Consider the following 21,161-nt stretch of genomic DNA (forward strand, 5'->3'; position numbering starts at 1 on the left):
AAAAAGGCTGGAGGAAACCTTAAATATACTTTGGGATCAAATACACATATCAATATAGAAAAAGACAAAACGTAGATTATTTTCAAATAAATGATAGTTTAAAATTATATAATTCCTTATATAGACAAAGTGCTTCACATGGTTGCTTAACAGGCATTCATCTACGTAAGTAAGTATGGTGTACAATGTAAGCACTTTGAATGACCCAACAAAATCTCTTATGTTACCAATTCTTGGACTTGTAGGTAGAGTTAAGAAAAGCTGTAAAGAGCTCTGTTATAATATTGCATACAGAAAATCATGTCCTGATCTTAATGAAATGGTATTAAGAGGTTAGCGATCAAGATTAATTGAGAAGAGATAAAGCTCACAGAACATATAAAGCATATGAAGTATGCCTCAAAGAACTGCCCCAAAGGTAAGGCTACTTATATGAAAATAAATCCTTTACATGTGGAGAGCAATTAAAAGTGTGTGGCTAGAAGATGATTCTTAGCTACTAAGAGATTCCAAATGGGAAAAAAAAATCCTGCCAAATTTTATCCTCTGTAATTTCTACCCAAATATCTTCACCAATTTCACTTCTGCCAGCAAACAAGACAGCAGGAAATAATGACATTTTACATACTTATATTTTAAAATGAAATCCAAAACTTAGAATGAGTCTAATTTCTCCCTCTGAGTGACCCTGCCGGTGCCACAGATCTAACTAGCACCTCCTCCAATGTGTTTGTCTTTGCAAAAAGTGCACTTGACACCACTTCATATAGTACAGTAGATATTTAAGTTATCTGAAGTGCATTTGGAGAACAATCAAAACACAGATTAATATACCATAAAAAGATTAATTCCCTTTAAACAAAGACATTCTTATAAAGTATGGTAACACAGTAGGCACGATAAAGAATATAAATTGTGTATCAATTATTGGCAGAAAATCTGATTCTTTACAAAGCCCACACAAATGGGGAAGAAGACATTTTCATACAAAGAAAAGTAGTACACTATTATACAACACTTTTAATTGTACATTTACAAATTTTTGGCACATTAAAAGGAACTGAAAAGACCATAAAGAACAAAGAAACTAAAAGATATGAGAGAAAAATCCTCACATGAGAAACACTAAATATTAACACAGGAGAGAAATAAAATAAGCTGGCTGAATTTCCTGAAATGTTACATGTAACAGAAGTATGCGTTTTAAAAGTTCCTAACGGCAAGACCTCTCTACCTCGCTGTGGCTGGCTGGACATGGCCTGGGTAGGATCTTCTTGTGCTGGTTGCTTGCCTTTGCCTAGCTAGAAATGACTGCCCTGTCCCTGTGCTAGCTAGTCTGTCTTCAGCCGCCTTTTTATGTAGAGTCATTCCCTGTAACATTAGAAGAAAAACAAAAGTGATCAGTGAAAACATGGAATATATTCTTAGAAAAATAAATGTCATCATGCAGAATTTACTACAAGGAATAGCATAGCATTATTTTATTAGGAATATTAATTCTACTCATTATGGCTTAAAATTTTGTGAAATCTTTAATTCCAGTAATTAAGTACAAATCTTCCTTTGGAAAAATTAACACTTAATTTTATCAATTTACAACAATCAAAACTGGAGAACAATTTTTAGAATACATTACATATACTTTTCTTTCAAATCAAATAGTGATTTTCCAAGCATAGTGCAATTGATTGGTAGCAGCTGATTCACACAATTTGTGGAAATCACAGAACTCAGCAGAAAGGAGAGCACAAATGCACTTGTTTCTTACGGTGGACACCACACTAGGCACTATACATACCACAGCGCGGTCTTTCTTCACTTCAAGGCCGACTTGTATTCTCAACAAAACTAAGAAAAGCTTCTGACAACACAACAGAGGGCTCAACCAAGAAGGGGATCTCCCCTTGAAAGCAAACAGATCACTTCCTACCTTTGCAGAGGGCACCCTCAGAATCTGGAGCGACTGGGTGAGAAGACAGCACCACTCTACCTACACTGAAGCCTACAGGAGAGCAGGGGTGGGCCACTTTTAGTGCTCTCTAGTAAAACGAGGAGTTAGTGTAGCCAAACAGATCGCTGGGTAATCACGCCACTACCTCGCACAGGTAAGCTAATGCAGAGGAACGGAGGTTCACGATGAAGACACAGCACACAGAAGACAGGACACTAGGAAATCCATTTCTTATTAATAACTTGCTTCTAGAAAAACACTGGCCATAGCTTCAGCCTTCCATATGTACTTAAGAATACATTTTCCCCAATGGGAAATTCTAGAATATGTTTCTTTGTTTGTGTGTTTGTTTGTTTTTAATGCAGAGTCTTAAATGGAACAATTTTTTAGAATACATCACCTAGACTTTCCTTTCAAATCTAATAATGATTTTCTAAGAAAAGTGCAATTGATTGGTAGCAGCTGATTCACACAAATTGTGGAAAACACAGAACTCATCAGAAAGGAGACCACAAATGCACTTGTTTCTTCCTAGTTTCTTTCTAAACTGTTTAGCCCTCCTAGCCTGGGACTAAGTCATCCAAGCAGATCTTGATCTGGTAATACTGTCTTGTGTCACTATGCTGGCCTCAGGGAGGGTGGTAATGTGTGTGTGTGTGTGTGTGTGTGTGTGTGTGTGTGTGTGTGTGTATGTGCATGCGTGCAGTTATTATGTGTGTGTATAAATGCTGTGTATGCATGCCTGTGTCACAGTTGATGTGGAGGTCAGAGGACAACTTTATGGACTTGACTCCGTCCACTTTTACATAGATTCTAAGGATCTAGTTCACGTTGCCAGGCTTGTGTAGCAAGCATAACTACCTACTAAGTCATTGCCGACTCCCAGAATGTATTTTTAATTCCATTTTGAATTAACAAATAAATACATTGCAGGTTTGAATAAAACTGGCAAGTATCTACTGAAAACATTTTACCTCATGTAATAAAATTATATTTTATTTTAAAAAATTCTAATTTTTCAAGCAACTGACTGGGGAACCTGGCCTTTGTGGTCTGTGCTCTTGGGCTCTACCACTGAGCAACACTTTTCATATACTTTTAAGATGTCAATGGCCAACACAAAGCTATTTGAGCAACTTAATACCTTGTCTCAGGCCAGCACTCACCATCTTGACTCCTATTTAAGTTGTCTGAGATGCAAAACTTTCCACATAGAAGCATGGTGTTCCTATTGGTTACCTTCTGTGAACAGGACTTGCATGTATCTATTTGGAATTACTCCTTCACTCTGAAAAGTTAAAAATTAGCACTATCCTTCAGTTCCATGTCACAGATAAATAAATCTGGTTCCATAAGAAGCAATATGTGAGGACTATGTGAAGCCATAAAAACCAGTCAAGAAACTGAACTTGCTAACTGGGACTGAGGTACGGGGCTGTGAGACCAGAGACACAAAGCTTCAAGGAGGACAGAACAGTGGGGTTAGGGTTAATGCCCAGAGAAAGCCTCTAATGGGATTTAGTTTCTTTACTTTTAAATTTAATATTCAAGAAAACTATATTTATTTATAATATTCTAACCCAAAATTATTTCCTTCTTAAAAGAAAAATTACAATAAAATCTTTTTTTTTTTTTTTTTTAAGACAGGGTTTCTCTGTGCAGCCTTGGCTGTCTTAGATTCTCTTTGTAGACCAGGCTGGCCTCAAACTCACAGTAATCCACCTGCCTCTGGCTTCCGAGTGCTGGGATTAAAGGCGTGTGCCACCATGCCTGGCTATAATAAAATCTTAAACTTTAACCAACACACTGGTGTACTGTAGATACACCATGTCATGAAATATACATTTTTGTAAAGATCTAATCACATTTTTAGGTTGGAGAATTAACCTTTAAGAGATAGTAGCAACTGTAACACTAAAATAAAAATACTTTTATGCCAACAGGAGAGCTATTAGACAAAAACGGGAAAACTGAAAGAACAACCTAATTTCCTGTTTTAAAATACTAGCATTTGGGCTAGAGTGATGGCTCAGTGGCTTAAGAGCCCTGTCTGCTCTTTAAAAGGTCCTGAGTTCTATTCCCAGCAACCACACGGTGGCTCACAACCACCTCTACTGAGATCTGGTGCCCTCTTCTGGAATGCAAGCTCACATGCAGGCAGAACAATGTATAAATAAAAGAATAAAAAAACTAGCATTTGTGCCGGGGAGACGGCTCTGGGTAAAGCAAGCCTAGTGACTTGTGCACAACCCTGGAATCCACACAGCTTCCACACGTGTTCCACAGCACCCCCTACCCATCACACACATGCACAACAAATCATTTTTAAAACCCCTAACATTCAGATGGTAGAAATGGTTTCACTGGAAAGAACACAAAGAAAAGGAGGACAAAAAGACCAAAAGAAGGAGCCTCATGCTCTACAACCCATAGCTACGCACAGCGATGAGCAGTTACTGCCTTCCTTTACACACATCTAGTTTCTTTGCAGGAATACTGGAATATTTCATGTCAAAACCTTCAGTGGTCAAAGTCTGAAACTGAACACTCCCACATCCCTTGAGACAGTTAACCTACCTGTAAAGTAAGTCTCATCTTGCAGAGGTGCTAACACACCTACAACGCAAGAGCTACTGTCTCTGTTTAGGTATTGCCATGTCTGCTTCCCCTACAACAAATGGCTCCAAGGAATGCGACTAAATCGGTGTTTCCTATCTTCTGGGGATGATGGCTTCCCAATGCCTTAGCCTTGTATATAGTGCTTTTCAGTTTTAAGGTCAACAAAGAGGCTTTGTTAGTGTGTGTTAGTAGAGAAATGACTTTCAGATTCTCTTGGTAGAATTACTTCTACAGTAAAGGCAATAATACAGTGACATGGTCATCGACTCTGTGTTATATTAAATACTTCTTGCTTACCATATTGTACCAGGCACTAACAATATATTTCTCCTCCATGTCTCTTTGACTCTTCGTTTTCTCATATTCTTTCTAAATTCAATATAAGGAAAATATTTACAGTTAATTGTTTAAACCCAAGAATACAACTGTATAATATAGCACAACTCTCTGAAAAAGCCAAAAACTTCAGTATTTTATGCACAATGTAGTAGCTGACCTCTAATGAGTGAAACAGCCGATCCCGCTCCTGCAGTTGGTTTTTAAGAGCTTGTATTTCTGGTGCTGCTCCTTGATTCTGTTTAGGGTCTAATGTACGGATAACCTGCAAAAATAAAAGAAAAACGTAAGCACATACATAACCTACAAATTAAAACAAAAGAATCGAGCATCTAAGATATCAGTCCTAAAAATGAAAATCAGGCTGAGAATATAGCCCAGCGGCACAGTGCACATCTAACACACATGCCGCCTGAGATTTAATCCCCAATACTGGGGTAGGGGTCAGAGAATCAAATGGCTGAGATGCACATATAGGTATAGCTATCATTATCTTAGCACACATACAGAGAGAAAGGCACAGAACGGTGAATCCCAAACAGGCCTGTGCCTTCTTCTGTCATCAGTGTGGCTCAGCCATGAACATGGGATGCACCTCTGCCTGATTCACTGCAGGATTGCTGGGACAGAGGTCGTTTTGTTCTCCAATCGTTTTATTATCAAGATGTTCAAACACATAGACCTTCAAAGAGTTCAAATCCATTTATTTTTAATCTGGATTTATTTTATTTTATTTTATTTATTATTATTATTTTTTAAATCTGGATTTATTGATTGCTATTTTGCCATATATCTGATCTGATCTTCCCAAACACTCTCTTATGTGTTAGAAATAGTTCATAGTACCAATGACACATAACCCTAAAAACTTCTGTGTGCATGTCCTTTAAGCTTTCTACTTCATAATCGTAATGCTTTATAGGTGGGAGGGACTGGGGACTTAACCTGGGGTCTTGTGCATGCTAGGAAAGCACTCTACCTATGAAGCATATATCCCTAGCTGTCTTTATGCCTTTTAAGACATGATCTCAGTAATTCCTTCAGGTTGACTTTGGGCTTTCAACTCTCCTGCTTTGGCCTTATGAAGTAGCTGGAGTCAATTGGCCACAGTGTCTGTTACAACTGATTCTCTGTCCTCAATTTAGGATGCAAAGAGTGATGCATTCCACCTGGCAGGCAGGATTCCTTTTAATGTGGAACATGTGGTTATATGCACCATGTGACCATAGAGGTCAAAAGATGCTGGGAACTGGAGCCATGCTCAACTGTGAGCCACCACGTGGGTGCTGGGAACGGGTCCCAGGTCCTCTGCAATAACAAATGCTCTTAACCGCTGAGCCGCCTCTCCAGCCCCTTAAATGTTTGTGAACATAGATTACTTGGTTGTAGGAGTACGAGTGTCCCTGCAGCTCGTGCGCATGTGCATCGCCTGCACGCCTGGCGCGCATGGGAGCCAGATGGAGCTGGAATTACTGACAGCTGTAATTTGTCATGCGGTGCTCAGAACTGAACTGAACCTGTGTCCTCTGCACAAGTAACAAGTGTTCTTAATTGCTGAGCCATCTCTCTAGCTCTTTAAAATATATTGTTTAAAGATTTATTTATTTATTACATATACAGTGTTCTGCCTGCACACCAGAAGAGGGCACCAGATCTCATCATAGATAGTTGTGAGCCACCATGTAGTCGCTGGGAACTGAATTCAGGACTTCTGGAAGAACAGACAGTGCTCTTAACCACTGAGCCTTCTCTCCAGCCCTAAAATCTTTTAAAATCAATCTGTAATTTAATGGGCTTTTTAAAAATCATTGCATTTTCACACATTTATGTCATCCATTATACTTTATTCTTGGGCAAGTGAGATGGCTAAGTGTGTAAAAGTGCTTGCTGCCAAGCATGAGGACCTGAGTGCCACCTCTGAAACCTACATGCTACAAAGAGAGGAGTGACCTTGTACCTTGTTCCTGTCTGTTCATACGTATATGTCACTAAGCTTTGTTCTTTTTCTTTCATGTCTTCTAACTCTAATTACTGGCTATAGTGGTGGCTGTCACTTATTTTTTATGTAACGTACATTTTCTTCTTGCTCATTAATTTGTGGAGTGACCTATTTTGATCACTAATTCTTACTTGGGATCTTTATATACTTAAGACTTCTTCGATTGTTTTCTGTGGAAGGACAAAGTATTAACGGATACTATACTTTTAAGCTGGAGGAAAATGTTGCTGGAAAGTACAGTGAGATAGCTGTAGTTCATACTCACACTTTTGGCTTTCTCTAAGTATTTTTTATAGCGTTCTTCCATTTGCTTCATTTCTTCTTCTTTTTTCCGTAAAGCTTCTTGCAATTCTTCAATTCTTAAGGCTGCCAATAAAAGATGACTGTTAAAAAATTAAATCTTAACACTAAAATTTAAATTATTTATTAGTAAGTAATAAATAATAATTCTGAGATTATGTGGTCTATTACATATGTATAATTTTCTCTTTTAAAATAATTCTTTTTTTTTTTACCAAAAGTTTCTCTAATAAGTAAGCAAAGACATCAGTACTAAACTATGTAAATTAAAAAGTATCTGTTGATGGATGAATGAATAAACAATATATTCACACAATATGATCTGTTAAAGTCTAAGTTCTGATACATGTCACAGTATGCTAATGTTAAGTGGAAAAAAGATATTATGCTTAATGAAATGAGCTAGGCAGTAAAGTACAAATATGATTCTACTTGTATGAGCTTCCTAGATCATTAAGCTCAGAGACAGAGGTAAAGTAGTAGATAACAAAGGATTAGCAGAAGGAGGCATCTGCCAGTTGAGAGCTGGGCAGTGGTCACCCAACAACGTATTCAATTCTACTTGCTGTATTCTTAAAATGGTTTCTTGTTGCTGTGTATATTTTGCTGTATCTTAAAATTAAAGTCTGCCACTTCATTTCCACAAAAACAAAGTTAAGCTAACTGCAGCTATAGATCCAAGAGAAGTGTACATCTAGTGCTAACTTACGCACATTATACTGAAAGTATTCAGCTTCATATACTATCCATTACAGCCACAGTTCAAGAAGAATTCATAAAAATTAGTACTTTAAGAAATAAGGCACATTCTTTAAAAATATTTTGTGTGTGTGTGCGTGTGTGTGTGTGTGTATACTTGAGTGCAAGGGCCCACAGGACTGGAGGCATCAGGTCCTCAGAAGCTGAAGTGATAAGCAGCTGTGAACCACCTGACATGGGTGTTGGGAACCAAACTTAGGTCACCTGAAAGAGCAGTGAGAGCACTTAGCTGCTGAGCCATCTCTCTAAAACCTGAAACATTTTTGTTTAAGAAGTTACTTTTTATTTTTATATATTTTTACTTATGCACACATGTATGTGCCTGTGTGAGTATAAGTCAAATGTGTGTCGGTGCCATAGAGGCCAGAAGAGGGTGTTGGATTCTTTGGGGTCTGAGTTACAGAGGTTGTGAGCCACCCAATACAGATTCTGGAAATCAAACTCTTTTGGAATTGCAGCTAGTGCTCTTAACTACTAAATAATCTTCCACAGCCCCTTAAAGAAAATTCCTAACTGCTAGAATAGCTAAAAGGCCTATTTAAAAGAAACAAGTTATGTAAATTCATTATCTCTAGAACAGTGTATGGCTAATGATACTGTTAGGACAAACTCACAGCTGTTGTTAAATCTTGGTTCAAGATCTTCAATAATGGCTCTCTTTTTCTGTAATTCATTGTTGGCTTCATGCAGCTTCTCTCTGTAACAAAATATGCGACTATATCATCACTCCTGGTTTTCCATCCATTTCTCTTTCATGTGCTGGGGACCCTCGTACATGCTACACTAATTCTCCACCTCTGAGCACATGCTTAGCCCTTGTTTCTGCATCCTTTTTTCATTTCAAACTAAGAATTTATTATAATCAGAATATACTTACATTGAACACAAGTATTACAAAACAAAGAATAAAGTTTTTTTTAAAAGGAAAATCTCACTTCTTTTGGTTTGAAACAAAAATTTCTTTTACACAAAACATTTATGAGGATCTTCATAATTGGAAGAGTAAGGATACTATGAAAATTAAATTTTGAACTCTGAAAAGCTTGTCAGTGCAAAATCTTGTCACCAAAGGTAAATAGCTAAAAACAAAGATAATCAGAAAGAGCATTATAGAACATAGAGACGGATACACACAACATGAACAGACCTCACAAAACAATGCAGAACAAAGGAAGTCAGGAATTTATGATTCTGTTCATGGCAACTACAGCTTCAAAACTAGTAGAAAGTGATGAAGACTCGAACTGTGGCTAATACAGAGATGTAGTCAATCAACTGGGAGGAAGAAGTGTGAATTCTGTTAAATGTTGACCTAGATTATCTATATATAAAGGTAAATTTTCACCAACCTATATGTTTAGGAACTTAGGATATATACATTACTATATAAAAGTTATATTCCACTATAAAAATAAACAGAACAACTTTTTCTCTTGTGAAAGTTGAATCATAATGTGATGTATAATTCATCCTCTAATGAATTGTGTTTCTCTATGTAATGTGTGTTTAGACTTATGGCTAAAAAAAAAAACAAAAACAAAAACCTAATAACAACTGAGCATTTTGTTATGCCCATTTCTAAATTTTTTCAAAGCATAAAACTATAATAAATTCCTCCTGCCTTTTTTAGAGACAGTGTCTTACTGTGTAACTCTGGCTGACCTGGAACTCACTCTGTAGGTCAAGCAAGCTATGAACTCAGGAGACGCACCTACCTCTGCCTCCCTCCCAAGTGCTGGGAATAAAGGCATCCATTGCCACACCTGGATCCTTTTCTTTTTAAATAAATTATTTTTGAAGGTGTGATTATCTAATATATATATATATTTGTATGCACACATATCTAATGTATTAATATATAATACATCTAACATATGCACATGTGTGTATATATAAGAAAATATTCTATATACACATATATAGACTAAAATAACTAAGCACAATTAACAGTCAAAAGGTTAAAAACCATAAAACATCCTAAAACTTTAGACATTGCACATCTACCCTTGTCCTAGGGGTAATCAATGTCCAAAATCTTAAGTGCCCTCCCAATTTTATTTATTTTTTATTTTTTTAGATATTTTTATTAATTTATTCATATTACATCTCAATTGTTAGCCCTTCCCCTGTTTCCTCCCATTCTTCCCTCCCTCCCATTTCTCCCCTTCTCCCCTCCCCTATGTCCGTGACCTAGGGAGACCTCCTCCCCCTATACATGCTCTCAGAATATCAAGTCTCATCTTGGTAACTAGCTATCCTTCCTCTGAGTGCCACCAGGTCTCCCCATCTGGGGGACATGGTCAGAAAAGGGGCACCAGAGTTCCTGTGAGAGTCAGATCTCACTCTCCACTCAACGGTGGAGAGTATCATGTTCGTCGGCTAGGTCTTGGTAGGGGTTCGAAGCTTACTGCCTATATTCTCCTTGGCTGGTGCCTTAGTTTGAGGAGGATCCCAGGATCCAGATCTGCCTGTCATAAAGTTCTTCTTGTAGGTTTCCAGGACCCTGTGGGTCCTACAATTTCCTCTTTCTTCCATGCTACTCTTGCCTAAAGTCTCAATCGGATATCCTCTCCTCTGACCCACTTTCTTGGTAAGTAAAGATTTTCATGGTACGTATCCCTTGGACTAGTGTTTTGATATAAGTGAGTATATACCGTTTGTCTCTTTTTGCTTCTGGGTGTACTCACTCATTATGATAATTTCTAGATCAATCCATTTGTCCACAAATTTCGGGAATTCCTCGTTTTTAATAGCTGAGTAGTATTCCGTGGTGTAAATATACCACAGTTTCTTAGTCCATTCTTCTACTGAGGGACACTTACACTTAGGCTGTTTCCATGTTCTGGCTATTATGTATAGAGCAGCTATGAACATGGTTGAGCATATGTCCCTGTTGTGTGGTAGGGCATTTTCTGGGTATATTCCAAGGAGTGGGATAGCTGGGTCTTGACCCTCCCAATTTAAAAAAAAAACTAATTTGATGTTTAAAAGTGGCGTGTAGTAAAGGTCTAAATCTGTACGCAACTACTGAGAGGTCTTGTGGTGAGCTGAGCTGTCTTCCAGAAGGTAAGTCTAGTCTCTAATACTATGATTGTGACACCATTCAGGAACCGGATCTTTGTAGATATACAGGAGATTTTACTGGGCCAGGGCACACTCTGAACCCAATTACTGTTGTCCTTGTAGGAAGGCCCATGTCCTTCCTTAACTGTGGTTTTCCTCCACATAGTTCCAGTTGCTATGACAACTGGAGTCAAACCATTAAATGGGAAACCCCAGAAAGAAGTAAGCTTAAGTTACACGATGTACTGAATTGCATGATAAACTTCCATGCGGTCCTGTTGTGTCCTGCCTGACATGTGAATTATCCCTTTGTCTGCAGAGCCATACTGTGTAGGTTGTCCACCACTGGTCATTAGTAATCATGCAGGTTATTGCTATTGTATTACTAAGCTATAATCAGAGGTCTTTATCTATAAAAACAAAACAAGATATAGAGTTCAGAACTATCAGTGACTATCGGATGCATTCACTGAGCATCTTGGCAGAGATCTGGAGGATGAAGGAAGCACTGTACAGAAGGAATGTCCAGTGAGAGCAGAGGCTACCAATGGAGCTAAGGCCGGCCGCTTGCCACCACATGTAGGAGACATGCTGGGCAGACTGTTCTTTGTCTGCTAAGAAGCCAATCTGTGGACAACTGGACTTCAAATTTATTGGCTCTGTAACTATGAAAAAAATAAATTTTCTGTTCTCTTGGCCACTTTATTTTGTGCTTTTTTGTTTTTCAATAGGCACAAGAAACTAATACAAGCTCCATCTTCACTAAAAGATTCTATCTATGGAAGATCCTTATCTGTGAATATCTGGAAACAGAACAATGGCTAAAGAGTAGGTTTCTGACCCAAAGTATTCAGTTTTTGTCAGTGAGGAATGGAAAATACAAAAGTACAAGATTTGGTCCTACGTTCTCATTCTGTGTAATCTTACAAAGGTTGGAAAGTAGTTCTATACACTAAGCATCTGTCCATTATACAAAGCCCTACTTTAGTGGACCATAATTCAAAGGCTTATTTGAAAACATGCTACAGACAAGCACTTTCCTTTGAAAACATTTACTTGCTGATATATTTAACACATCTCATACACCTAAGTCTCAGGGAATGTGGAGGAACAGGGGAGTCAAAAGATTACAAGAGCCAGAGGACCAGGACATCAGCTTCAATATGGTGTCTTCTAAAAAAATAGGGTGGTGTAGGGAAAAGGTATTAGAGGAAGGTGTGTGGGTTGGTGACGATGATCAAAATATGTTGTATGAAATTCTTAAAGAACTAATAAAACTATATTTCAAAAAAATTTACTTAAGGGAGTTGGAGAGATGGCTCAGTGGATAAGAGCACTGTCTACTCTTCCAGAGGTCCTGAGTTTGATACCAAGCAACCACATGGTGGTTCACAACCATCTATACTGAAATCTGACCCCCTTTTCTGGTATACAGGTATATATGCAGATAGAACACTCATACATAAATAAATAAAATCTTTAATAAAAAAGTTTACTGAAGAATGAATCTATGATTACAACTGTAGCCGGTTAGGGCCAGGCAGAAGAGTATCTGTTCCCATATGTGAAGTTCTACAGCAGCCCGGTCCTAACTACTAGTTTTAATACTGTTTGCAGCTGCTTTTAGAGCTGAGTGGCTGCAACACAGGCAAGGACTTAGAGCCTAAAATAATTACTCTCTGTGCTGTCCAGAAAAGGCTGAGTTTTGTTTTGTTTTTCTGAGACAGGGTTTCTCTGTGTATTCTTTGCTGTCCTAGACTCGCTCTGTAGGCCAGGCTGGCTCAAACTCACAGAGATCTGCCTGCCTCTGCCTCCTGAGTGCTGAGATTATAGGTGTGCACCATTGTGCCCAGCTACAAGGCTGAGGTTTTTGATTCAGCATCTCATACAAATACTATAACAATGATATAAAGTTGTAAAGTTTTAACTGAGAACACAGCACTAAAATCTTTTGTTTTGGCGCTTTTTAAAGAAGGCGTCTCATTGACTGGAGAGATGGCTCAGCCATTAAAGGCTAGGCTCACAACCAAAAATATAAGAAGGCATCTCATATTGTTGCCTAAGTTGGCCTGAAACCAGGAGCAGGTGTCCTGCCTCAGTCTCTTGATTGCAGGTGTGACTCACCATGCCCAGCTCACAAGCACTGAACTGATGCGTGGGATTGGAGTAGAAACGGTCCTGTAGACACTACAAACAGGTGGTACTTTCCTGGATTTTCAGTGGCCACTTCTGCCACTGCCTACATCCTCTACCCACAACACAAAGTACTTTTGTTCTTAATGTGAAGAGTCTCAACAATTTCTCTACTTACAGATGTTCTTCAAGCTTCTTTTTTAGAAGAATTGACTAAAAATGGAAAATAAAAAAAATTAGCTCATTATTCAACATTTTAACTAACAAATTATCTTGTAAAAATTAAAGAGTATATAGTAAATTACTTGGAGTAAGCTGTCAATAATTTCTTTAGTCAAAGAGCTCTAAACCCAGCGTTGCTCAATCTTCAATAAAGGAAGGGAGCACCCAGAAGTGAGAACAGTCAGTAAGAAATACAAAGAAACTAGATAAATTCTCAATTTATACATAGGGAAATAAATTTAAAAGCTACTTGGGTCTCTATATGAGACTCAAATATTTCTGGACTCATAATCCAAATAGTACCCTAACAGTAACAGATTTTTCCTACACTGCTTTCTTTGTATTATAATAAAGTCTCAGATTCGTTGTCACATTTTAATTGATAACAAGTAATGTAATTGATGGCATGGAAAATAGAAAGTGTAAAATGTTAAGATGCTGAGAATGGAATTTTGACTGGTTATTTTCTTTAAAGGTCTCCTGAAAAGCAGGAAGTTAAAACTTACCTAAAAATAAGTAATAATGACATTTAACAAAAGACCTCTAAGTTTCACAGTTTAACCCTTAGAAGGGTAGATAATACCGAAATTTTGAATTATGTGACAAATGACCAATTAATGTAGGCTTATAAAACAAATTGCTCAATTGCTGAATAATAGCAACAAAAAGAAGGACAACCTCTCCACTTTTTAACTGCCCTGTTTAATGAGCATCATCACATGTCCTCACTCATGTCCACCTACTTCTTGCCATTCAGGAATGGCCTGGGACTTACCATGTATGAGCCCAGTTTGGCCTTGAACTCATGACCCTCCCCCCTAAATGTAGGAGGTGCTGGGATTTCAGGTGTGCATCACCATGCTTGATTTTATTCAAGTCAGTTGTAACACAGCTTTGAAAAATTTCAAATTCACATCATTCCCAGTATGGTCATTGTAATTAGACCAACATCTTCTGCCACTATTTCCCCCAAACCTACAGAAAGATAATATCCTTACTAGCTTTTAATATTTATTTATTTTAAAATTATTATTTTCCCTCTCTGTGGTAAGAGGATAAAATGGAAATATTAAAAATTCTTGACATTATGTTTTAATTAGACCCTAACAAATTATTTTGGATTCTTATAATTTATTTAGTAAACTAACTAAAAACAAGGCTATTGTGCTAGACATCATACTAAAGTTTGTTATATACATTATATAAATTTCACAACAGTAATATTAACCCCACTGTACAACGGAGGAAGCTAAGCTGAAGCACATTTAGTAATTTAAGCAGCACACTGAAAACTAAAGTCCGGTGTGGCAGAGAACCAGAAACCTATGCATAGCTCCCTCTCCATGCATTCTATGCTGTAGCATCTTTCCAAATTGAACACTGTAACTATTAAAATGTGTAGCTGGAGGAGACTAGATTATAAAAAGAAGCTGTATCAAAATAAAATATATAAATGGACTAACTATAAGGGGCATAGTAGGGGTGAGGCAGAGGGAGAGTATTTCTCTATTAAGATTTTGACATACTTTGAGAATTTTCATCGTAACAAGCATACATGTATAAAGTAAGTAACAATAGCAGATTCATTTTCATGAGTCCTACTCTAAAATTCCAGCATTGCTGACTATAATATCAGGTAAGGCATATGGGAATGAACAGGAAGCCATACTTACAATAGCCTTGAGCAGAAACCATGCGAAGAGACAGAGAGGACACATTAGTATGAAGCAAACACAGCGGCCAAGAGAAGGAACGATTTAGTAATTCATGAACAGAAGTAACAGATATGCATTTTTTTTTCAGAATTGTACATTTTTCTTTCTTCTATGGTCTCCTCATCCTGTCTTGTTCTCTGAAGTTTTACATACTGTGGCTAGCTCAAATTATCCATGTGACTGGATATAACAATGCATTTCTGCTTCCATGCTAAAAACAAATGACATAAGAATAATAATAAAAATGTGCGGATCATCATGCTCTGGCTTAAGGTTATAAGAGAAGACTGTGTCTTGATAACAGAAATGACAGCAATTATGTGCTTTTCAGAGGAAAGGAATCCGGTCTAGAGGTTGCTCTATGCACCACACTCCTGAGATGCAACACTATAGAGGTTATTGAGGAGAAAAACATCAAAAATCTGATGGGGTAAAAGAACTACATACCCAGAACTAAACTATTTCTCTGAGGAATCTGGAGTCTCCAAAAGAGAAAGTTTCCACCTGAATCTTGTCTGCAGAGAATGAGGCAGGAAATCTTGCTTAGGTTAGAGCTAGACATTGCATTAGACACAGGCAGTTAAAAGGTGACAAGTTTATGCAAATATTCAGTGGGGCTAGCATCTTACCTCTGAAGTAGCCCCCAAAGCAAGGGCCCATGTGTTCAGTTAAGATTTCTCACAGTGATAACTAACCTGGCTGTGCCAAGTCACTTTGAAGAACAACTCCCTAATGTTTTAATTTAAGCATTTCTGCACTGCTACATTTAGTTACTTGGATCACTAACCATGCTTACCTACTGTGTCCCCTCTCTTTTCCCCCTTCTACCAAACAAATCCACAAAAGTCACCTCAAAGTACTCAAGATCCAAACGAATTTTACGTTTTGGTCAAAGGGATCTAGGATGTCAGATGAATTAAGAAACGCTACAGCCTATTCTGTAATTCTGTAATTACCTGTAAGACACTGCTAATTAAGCTTTATTATTTCGGTACATTAATTTCACCTCTTTGAGATTAACCATTTACATATGCTTTTGTTTTGTTTTGTTTTGTTTTTTAAATCATGATATTGGGCTATGGGTAAACACTTGATTTGAATCCCAGAACCACCAAAAATAATATTTATATTAAAAAAAAATAAAAAAATTGCTTGTGGAGAGAAACTTTAAAAACTCAGTTTGAGACATCAAGAGCTTTTATATTTAATACTCCTAGACTTTAAAAGTACTTAACCGATTTTGTTTTCAGATGTTCATGTAAATAAGGCTGGTGTAGAGACCTCTAACTGACTGCATCAATGGAAGCAATCCACGAAGTTTCAACTCAAACTGCACTGGCAGCAGAAAATAAGACTAATTTATTAACTTTTAACTTCCCTCTTTACACAGTCCCTAATTATTTTTATGCTTTAGTTTTGTTGTGTATGCTTTGTTCAATATAAAGGGTTTGCCAATTATAACATGTTTACTGCTGCCAGAGCCTGTCTAGTAGGTGCTCCTAAGCACTGTGAGAGGCGGTTAGTGCATGACATGATGTAAGTCATTATCTAAGCTCAGCACAGGGACCATATTCCAGCGAGAATGTGCCACAGCAGAAGAGAGCTATGACAGAGGTGCAAAGTGCTAAAAGAATATAAAAAGGTCAAGGTGGATTCAGAAACTTGGAGATAATAGGTATTAGAGATGGCATTATTTCCTTAAATATCAATTTTATGTTAATTTTTTTGGGGGCATGCCTTTACATTTTTTGTTTGTTTTTGCCTAAGGGGGGGAAACTTTTTACTTCACTATGAATTGAATACATTTAAGATATAGAGCTTCAATTTAGTATCTTGGCTGATAAATACAAGTGGACTTTCAGTCAATTAAAACAGGGCTTCTGATTAAGTAATGCCAGTGAAAAGGAAAATAGTATTTGTTTCCTCTAACCAGTGTATCACTAAATATGGGATATCATCAAACAAAAACTGCAGGTGGGCCTGAGAGATGATGGTTCAATGGAAAAGGCATTTGCCACCAATTCTAACTACCTGGGACCCACAAGAAGAAGGAACAAGTTTTCCTCTGACCTCCACAGGTGAGCTGTGGAGTACATATGTACACACATGTGAGCCTCCACAATTTACACACATACTTTTTTGTTTTTTGTTTTTTCGAGATAGGGTTTCTCTGAGCCACCACGCCCGGCCACACATACTTTTTTAAAGTATCAAAATTATAGTTTTTTTTCAGTTTTGTGAAACTTTTGAAGCATGGTTGGTACATATCAAAACTTACATCTTCTGCTTTTGAGCCTTGATCCTGCAAAGATTTTTGCAGTTCTTCTACTTGTGACTGTACTTCTAGAAGTCTTTGATTCACAAGCCTGCAAAGCAAATACATATTAATTCTCCACTCTTCCCCTTGGGTGGTCACAGTGACCTCACCCAAAGCATCATTGGCAGACTGTGTGCTCAGGTACAGTAACAGGAGAGGCACAGTATTACAGCATAAGGAAAGATTACTTGACATAGTATTTTTTTGTACTATTTAAAATTTCACGCCTAGGCTGGAGATGTAGCTTAGCTAATGAGTACTTGCCTAGCATGCATGAAGCCCTTGGTTCCGTCCCCAGTATTGTATAAAGTAGGCATAGTGGCATAAGCCTGTGACCCTCCACACTTGGGAGTGGAGGCAAGAAGAGCAGAAGCTTAAGGTCACCCTTAGGCACACAGTAAGTTTGAGGCCAGCCTGTATACACTATGCACTTGTGTCAAAAAACAAAACAAACCCAAACAGCCTTACTTTTGCTTTCCTCTCTTCTTCCTGCTTTTAAAAATCCATAATGCCACTGTAGATGTTGGGATCTGGAAGACCTGGACTTTCATTTTTAAGTCTGCTAACTGAAAAATGCTAATTATTCTTTGGCTTCATCTTTCTCAGTTTTAAGATGGAGCTAATATTAATACTGTAAGGGTTACACAAGGCAATTTTATGACATTGTAGTATATTGTCTGGCAGATTAACATATTTAATTATTTGCTACATAATACTTTGGAGTTATAGATAACTTTGCTAGGAAAGGAAGAAAACAAATTATCTCTGTAGGTGACAAGAAAAATCCTAGATTCTACCAAAAAAAATTAAAACTGATAAAAATATTTCAGCTGGGCAGCAGGATAAAAAAATATACAAATATGGTAGCTTTTCTTTTTAAGGTGGGGTCTTACTACATAGTCCTGGTTGTCCTGGAACTCGCCATGTAGACTAGGCTGGCTTGAACCCTGAGAAATACACCTGCATCTGCCTCCAGAGTGCTGGGATTAAATCAGTGAAGTATCGAGCCCTGCCAGCAGTAGTCACTCTCTACACCAATAATGAACTTTCTCAGGAAGAATTCAGAACAACAATTTCATCAACAGCTGTCATACACCCCTGCCTCACACTGTAAACCCAGGCATCTACCTGTTGGTGGAGAGGTTATAAGAGAACCTTCAGCTGCCATTTTCTAAACTAATTAATTTCTAACTATATTCCTACAGGTAAGGGAACCCTCTCACACCTTATCGAAGAAGCTTTACTTTTTTCAGTAGATGAAGATCATTACAGTGGTCCACAACTGATCAGAGTACAGAGGACAAGTGGCCATGGGGTTCCCAACTCCAGTTGATTCATCTGCAATGCAACCACTATACCTAAGGTTCAGGTTAGAGAGGTGACTGAAAGATCCAGAAGACTAGGATGGTGATATAGGTCTTCTAGATACTATTTCCAGGTACACTGACCCTCTACACACTGTACCATGAAATCCCAACAATGTGATTGCCTAGCAAAACCTGCATAGTAGTACCACCAACTGACATGCCATTGTGGGTGAGAGAAATTTCATAAGGCCTCACTCACCCCTAGAGGAAGAGTGACATGCAATCAATGCTGCTGAGAGAGGGAGATTTGGTTTTCTTCAGAGAGGTTCCTCCCTCCCCCACTTTGGGATTGGCTATCCAGTCCCATGTGGGCAGCCCTAGAGGTCTGTACATAAGAGCAATACTGAATGAACTCACGTATGAACATACGAAACAACAGTAATTACAGAAGAGGTCTTGAATTTGAGAGGGAGACACTGTAGGCAATGGAGATGGAAAAGGGAGGGTGGTGGGAAATGATGCAAACACAGTAAAAGTGTATGAAATTCACACACACACAAAGGAAAAAAAAAACCAAGGTTTGGAGAGAAGGCTCAGTAGGTAAGAGTACTGGGTGCTTTCCCAGAGGATCTGAGTTCAATTCATCAATTCACATGGCGGTGCACAGCCATCTGTAACTCCAGTCTCTGGATCTGATGCCCTCTCTAGCCTCTGTGGGAAATGCATACATGTGTGTACACACACATACACGCATAAAAATGTCTTTCTTTACATTTTTGCTCTTAAAAACGTGCCTGCTTTGTGTTAGGCGCTCATGCACATGCTCCCCAAACATCATGTTTATCCATGGCCTTTTTTTTTCTTTCAGTTTTTCAAGACAGGGTTTCTCTGTGTAGCCTTGACTGTCCTGGACTCGCTTTGTAGACCAGGCTGGCCTTGAACTCACAGTAATCCGCCTGCCTCTGCCTCTGCCTCCTGAGTGCTGGGATTACAGTCGTGCACCACAGTGCCCGGCTACCCATGTTCTTATAATCACTGCGGCATTTCTATTCATTTATAATGCTCCTACTCTGCCCCAGTAGCTTTAGAACTTAATGTTACAAGTAAGGATAGGTAAAACCACCCCAGCAGTCTGACTCTCCCTAGGGAAACGCCACATCAATGATATAGGCATCAAGAGCAAAACAGACAAATTTAATAAAAATGTCAGCTTAAAAAAAAAAACAGTTTAGCACAGCAGCAAGAAAAGGGAAAACAATAAGAAAGCTGGATGTAAGCTAGGCATGCCAGGCATAGTGGCACACGCCTTTAATCCCAGCATACCCAGGGAGCAAGAGACAGGCTTTGAGTTCGAGGCTACTCTGGTCTACAAAGTGATTCCAGGGCAGCCAAGGCTATACAGAGAAACCCTGTCTCAAAAAACCAAAAAAGAAAAAAATCTGGATGTGGTGGCGCACACCTTTAATCCGAGTACTCTGGGGGTAGAGGCAGGGTCTCTGAGTTTGAGGCCAGTCTGGTCTACAGAGAGAAATCTGGGACAGCCAAGGAAAGAAAGAAAGAAAGAAAGAAAGAAAGGAAGAAAGAAAGAAAGGAAGAAAGAAAAGAAAAGAAAAAAGAGCGATTTCCAAAAAAAAAAAAAAAAAAAAAAAAAAAAAAAAAAAGGAAGAAAAGTCATAACAAAGTATAAAGTAACCCATCAGAAGAAGCTGGCAATTTTACAGTAACTGACTGTGAAAAACTGCAATATTAAGTCATAGAAAACTTACAAGCAGAAAAACACTTTTTGTTAATCTAATATATTATGTATTTTCACAATAACTCCTTTTAAGGCTATGACAAATAATATATGAGGGAAAAATACTTGTCAGTTCAACTCCTCACCAGCTGATTCTTTCAAACATTAGCCTGTGATGAGAGCTCATCAACTATCAACTGCAATTGCTGGAAAAAGGTGTGATCACATCAGATATTTTTTAATCTTCTCCATTTTTTTTTCTTTTAGCCAGGAATGGTGGCACAGGCCTTCAATCCTAGCAGAGGTAGGCTGATCTCTGAGTTCCAGGCCAGCCAGGGCTATATACTAAGACCCCATGTCAAACAAACATGAAATAGTCTTAAAAAAATAGTTGAACAAAGATGACACCAATGGACATTCCAAAATGGATGGGAGAAGCCCATGAGGCCTGAACCTTACACAAAGAACTATGAGCAGCTAAGTAAGGCTAGGAGCAGGAGAGGTGGCCCTTTAGGGGAGAGCACACCAATTGGTTGTACAGTGATAAAAGTGTAGCCCTGAAAACATGCACACAAGTCACATTAACAGACTGAGCAGGTTACATTCAGGAATCTATATGTATAAACACACACATATACATGCGCTAACATTAATAAGAGGCCATGAATTTGAAGGAGAGGATTTGGAGAAAGGAAAAATAAGAAA

At 38.1% G+C, this 21,161-nt stretch overlaps 1 protein-coding gene across 1 annotated transcript in view; it reads right to left on the reverse strand.

Moving 5' to 3' along the window:
• Hook3 (hook microtubule tethering protein 3) overlaps nt 1-21,161 on the reverse strand; it is an 87,093-nt gene continuing 65,932 nt past the window's right edge. Inside the window, exons 16-22 of the mRNA XM_051169903.1 lie at nt 17,376-17,463; nt 13,339-13,373; nt 8,579-8,661; nt 7,171-7,271; nt 5,067-5,171; nt 4,868-4,939; nt 1-1,371 (exon numbers count right to left, since the gene is read on the reverse strand). Coding sequence (XP_051025860.1) covers nt 1,231-1,371; nt 4,868-4,939; nt 5,067-5,171; nt 7,171-7,271; nt 8,579-8,661; nt 13,339-13,373; nt 17,376-17,463 — 625 coding nt within the window. The 3' untranslated portion in view covers nt 1-1,230. The remainder of the gene's footprint in view (nt 1,372-4,867; nt 4,940-5,066; nt 5,172-7,170; nt 7,272-8,578; nt 8,662-13,338; nt 13,374-17,375; nt 17,464-21,161) is intronic.

The sequence above is a fragment of the Acomys russatus genome, chromosome 27, assembly GCF_903995435.1.
Source record: "Acomys russatus chromosome 27, mAcoRus1.1, whole genome shotgun sequence".
In the NCBI taxonomy this organism is placed as follows: Eukaryota; Metazoa; Chordata; class Mammalia; order Rodentia; family Muridae; genus Acomys; species Acomys russatus.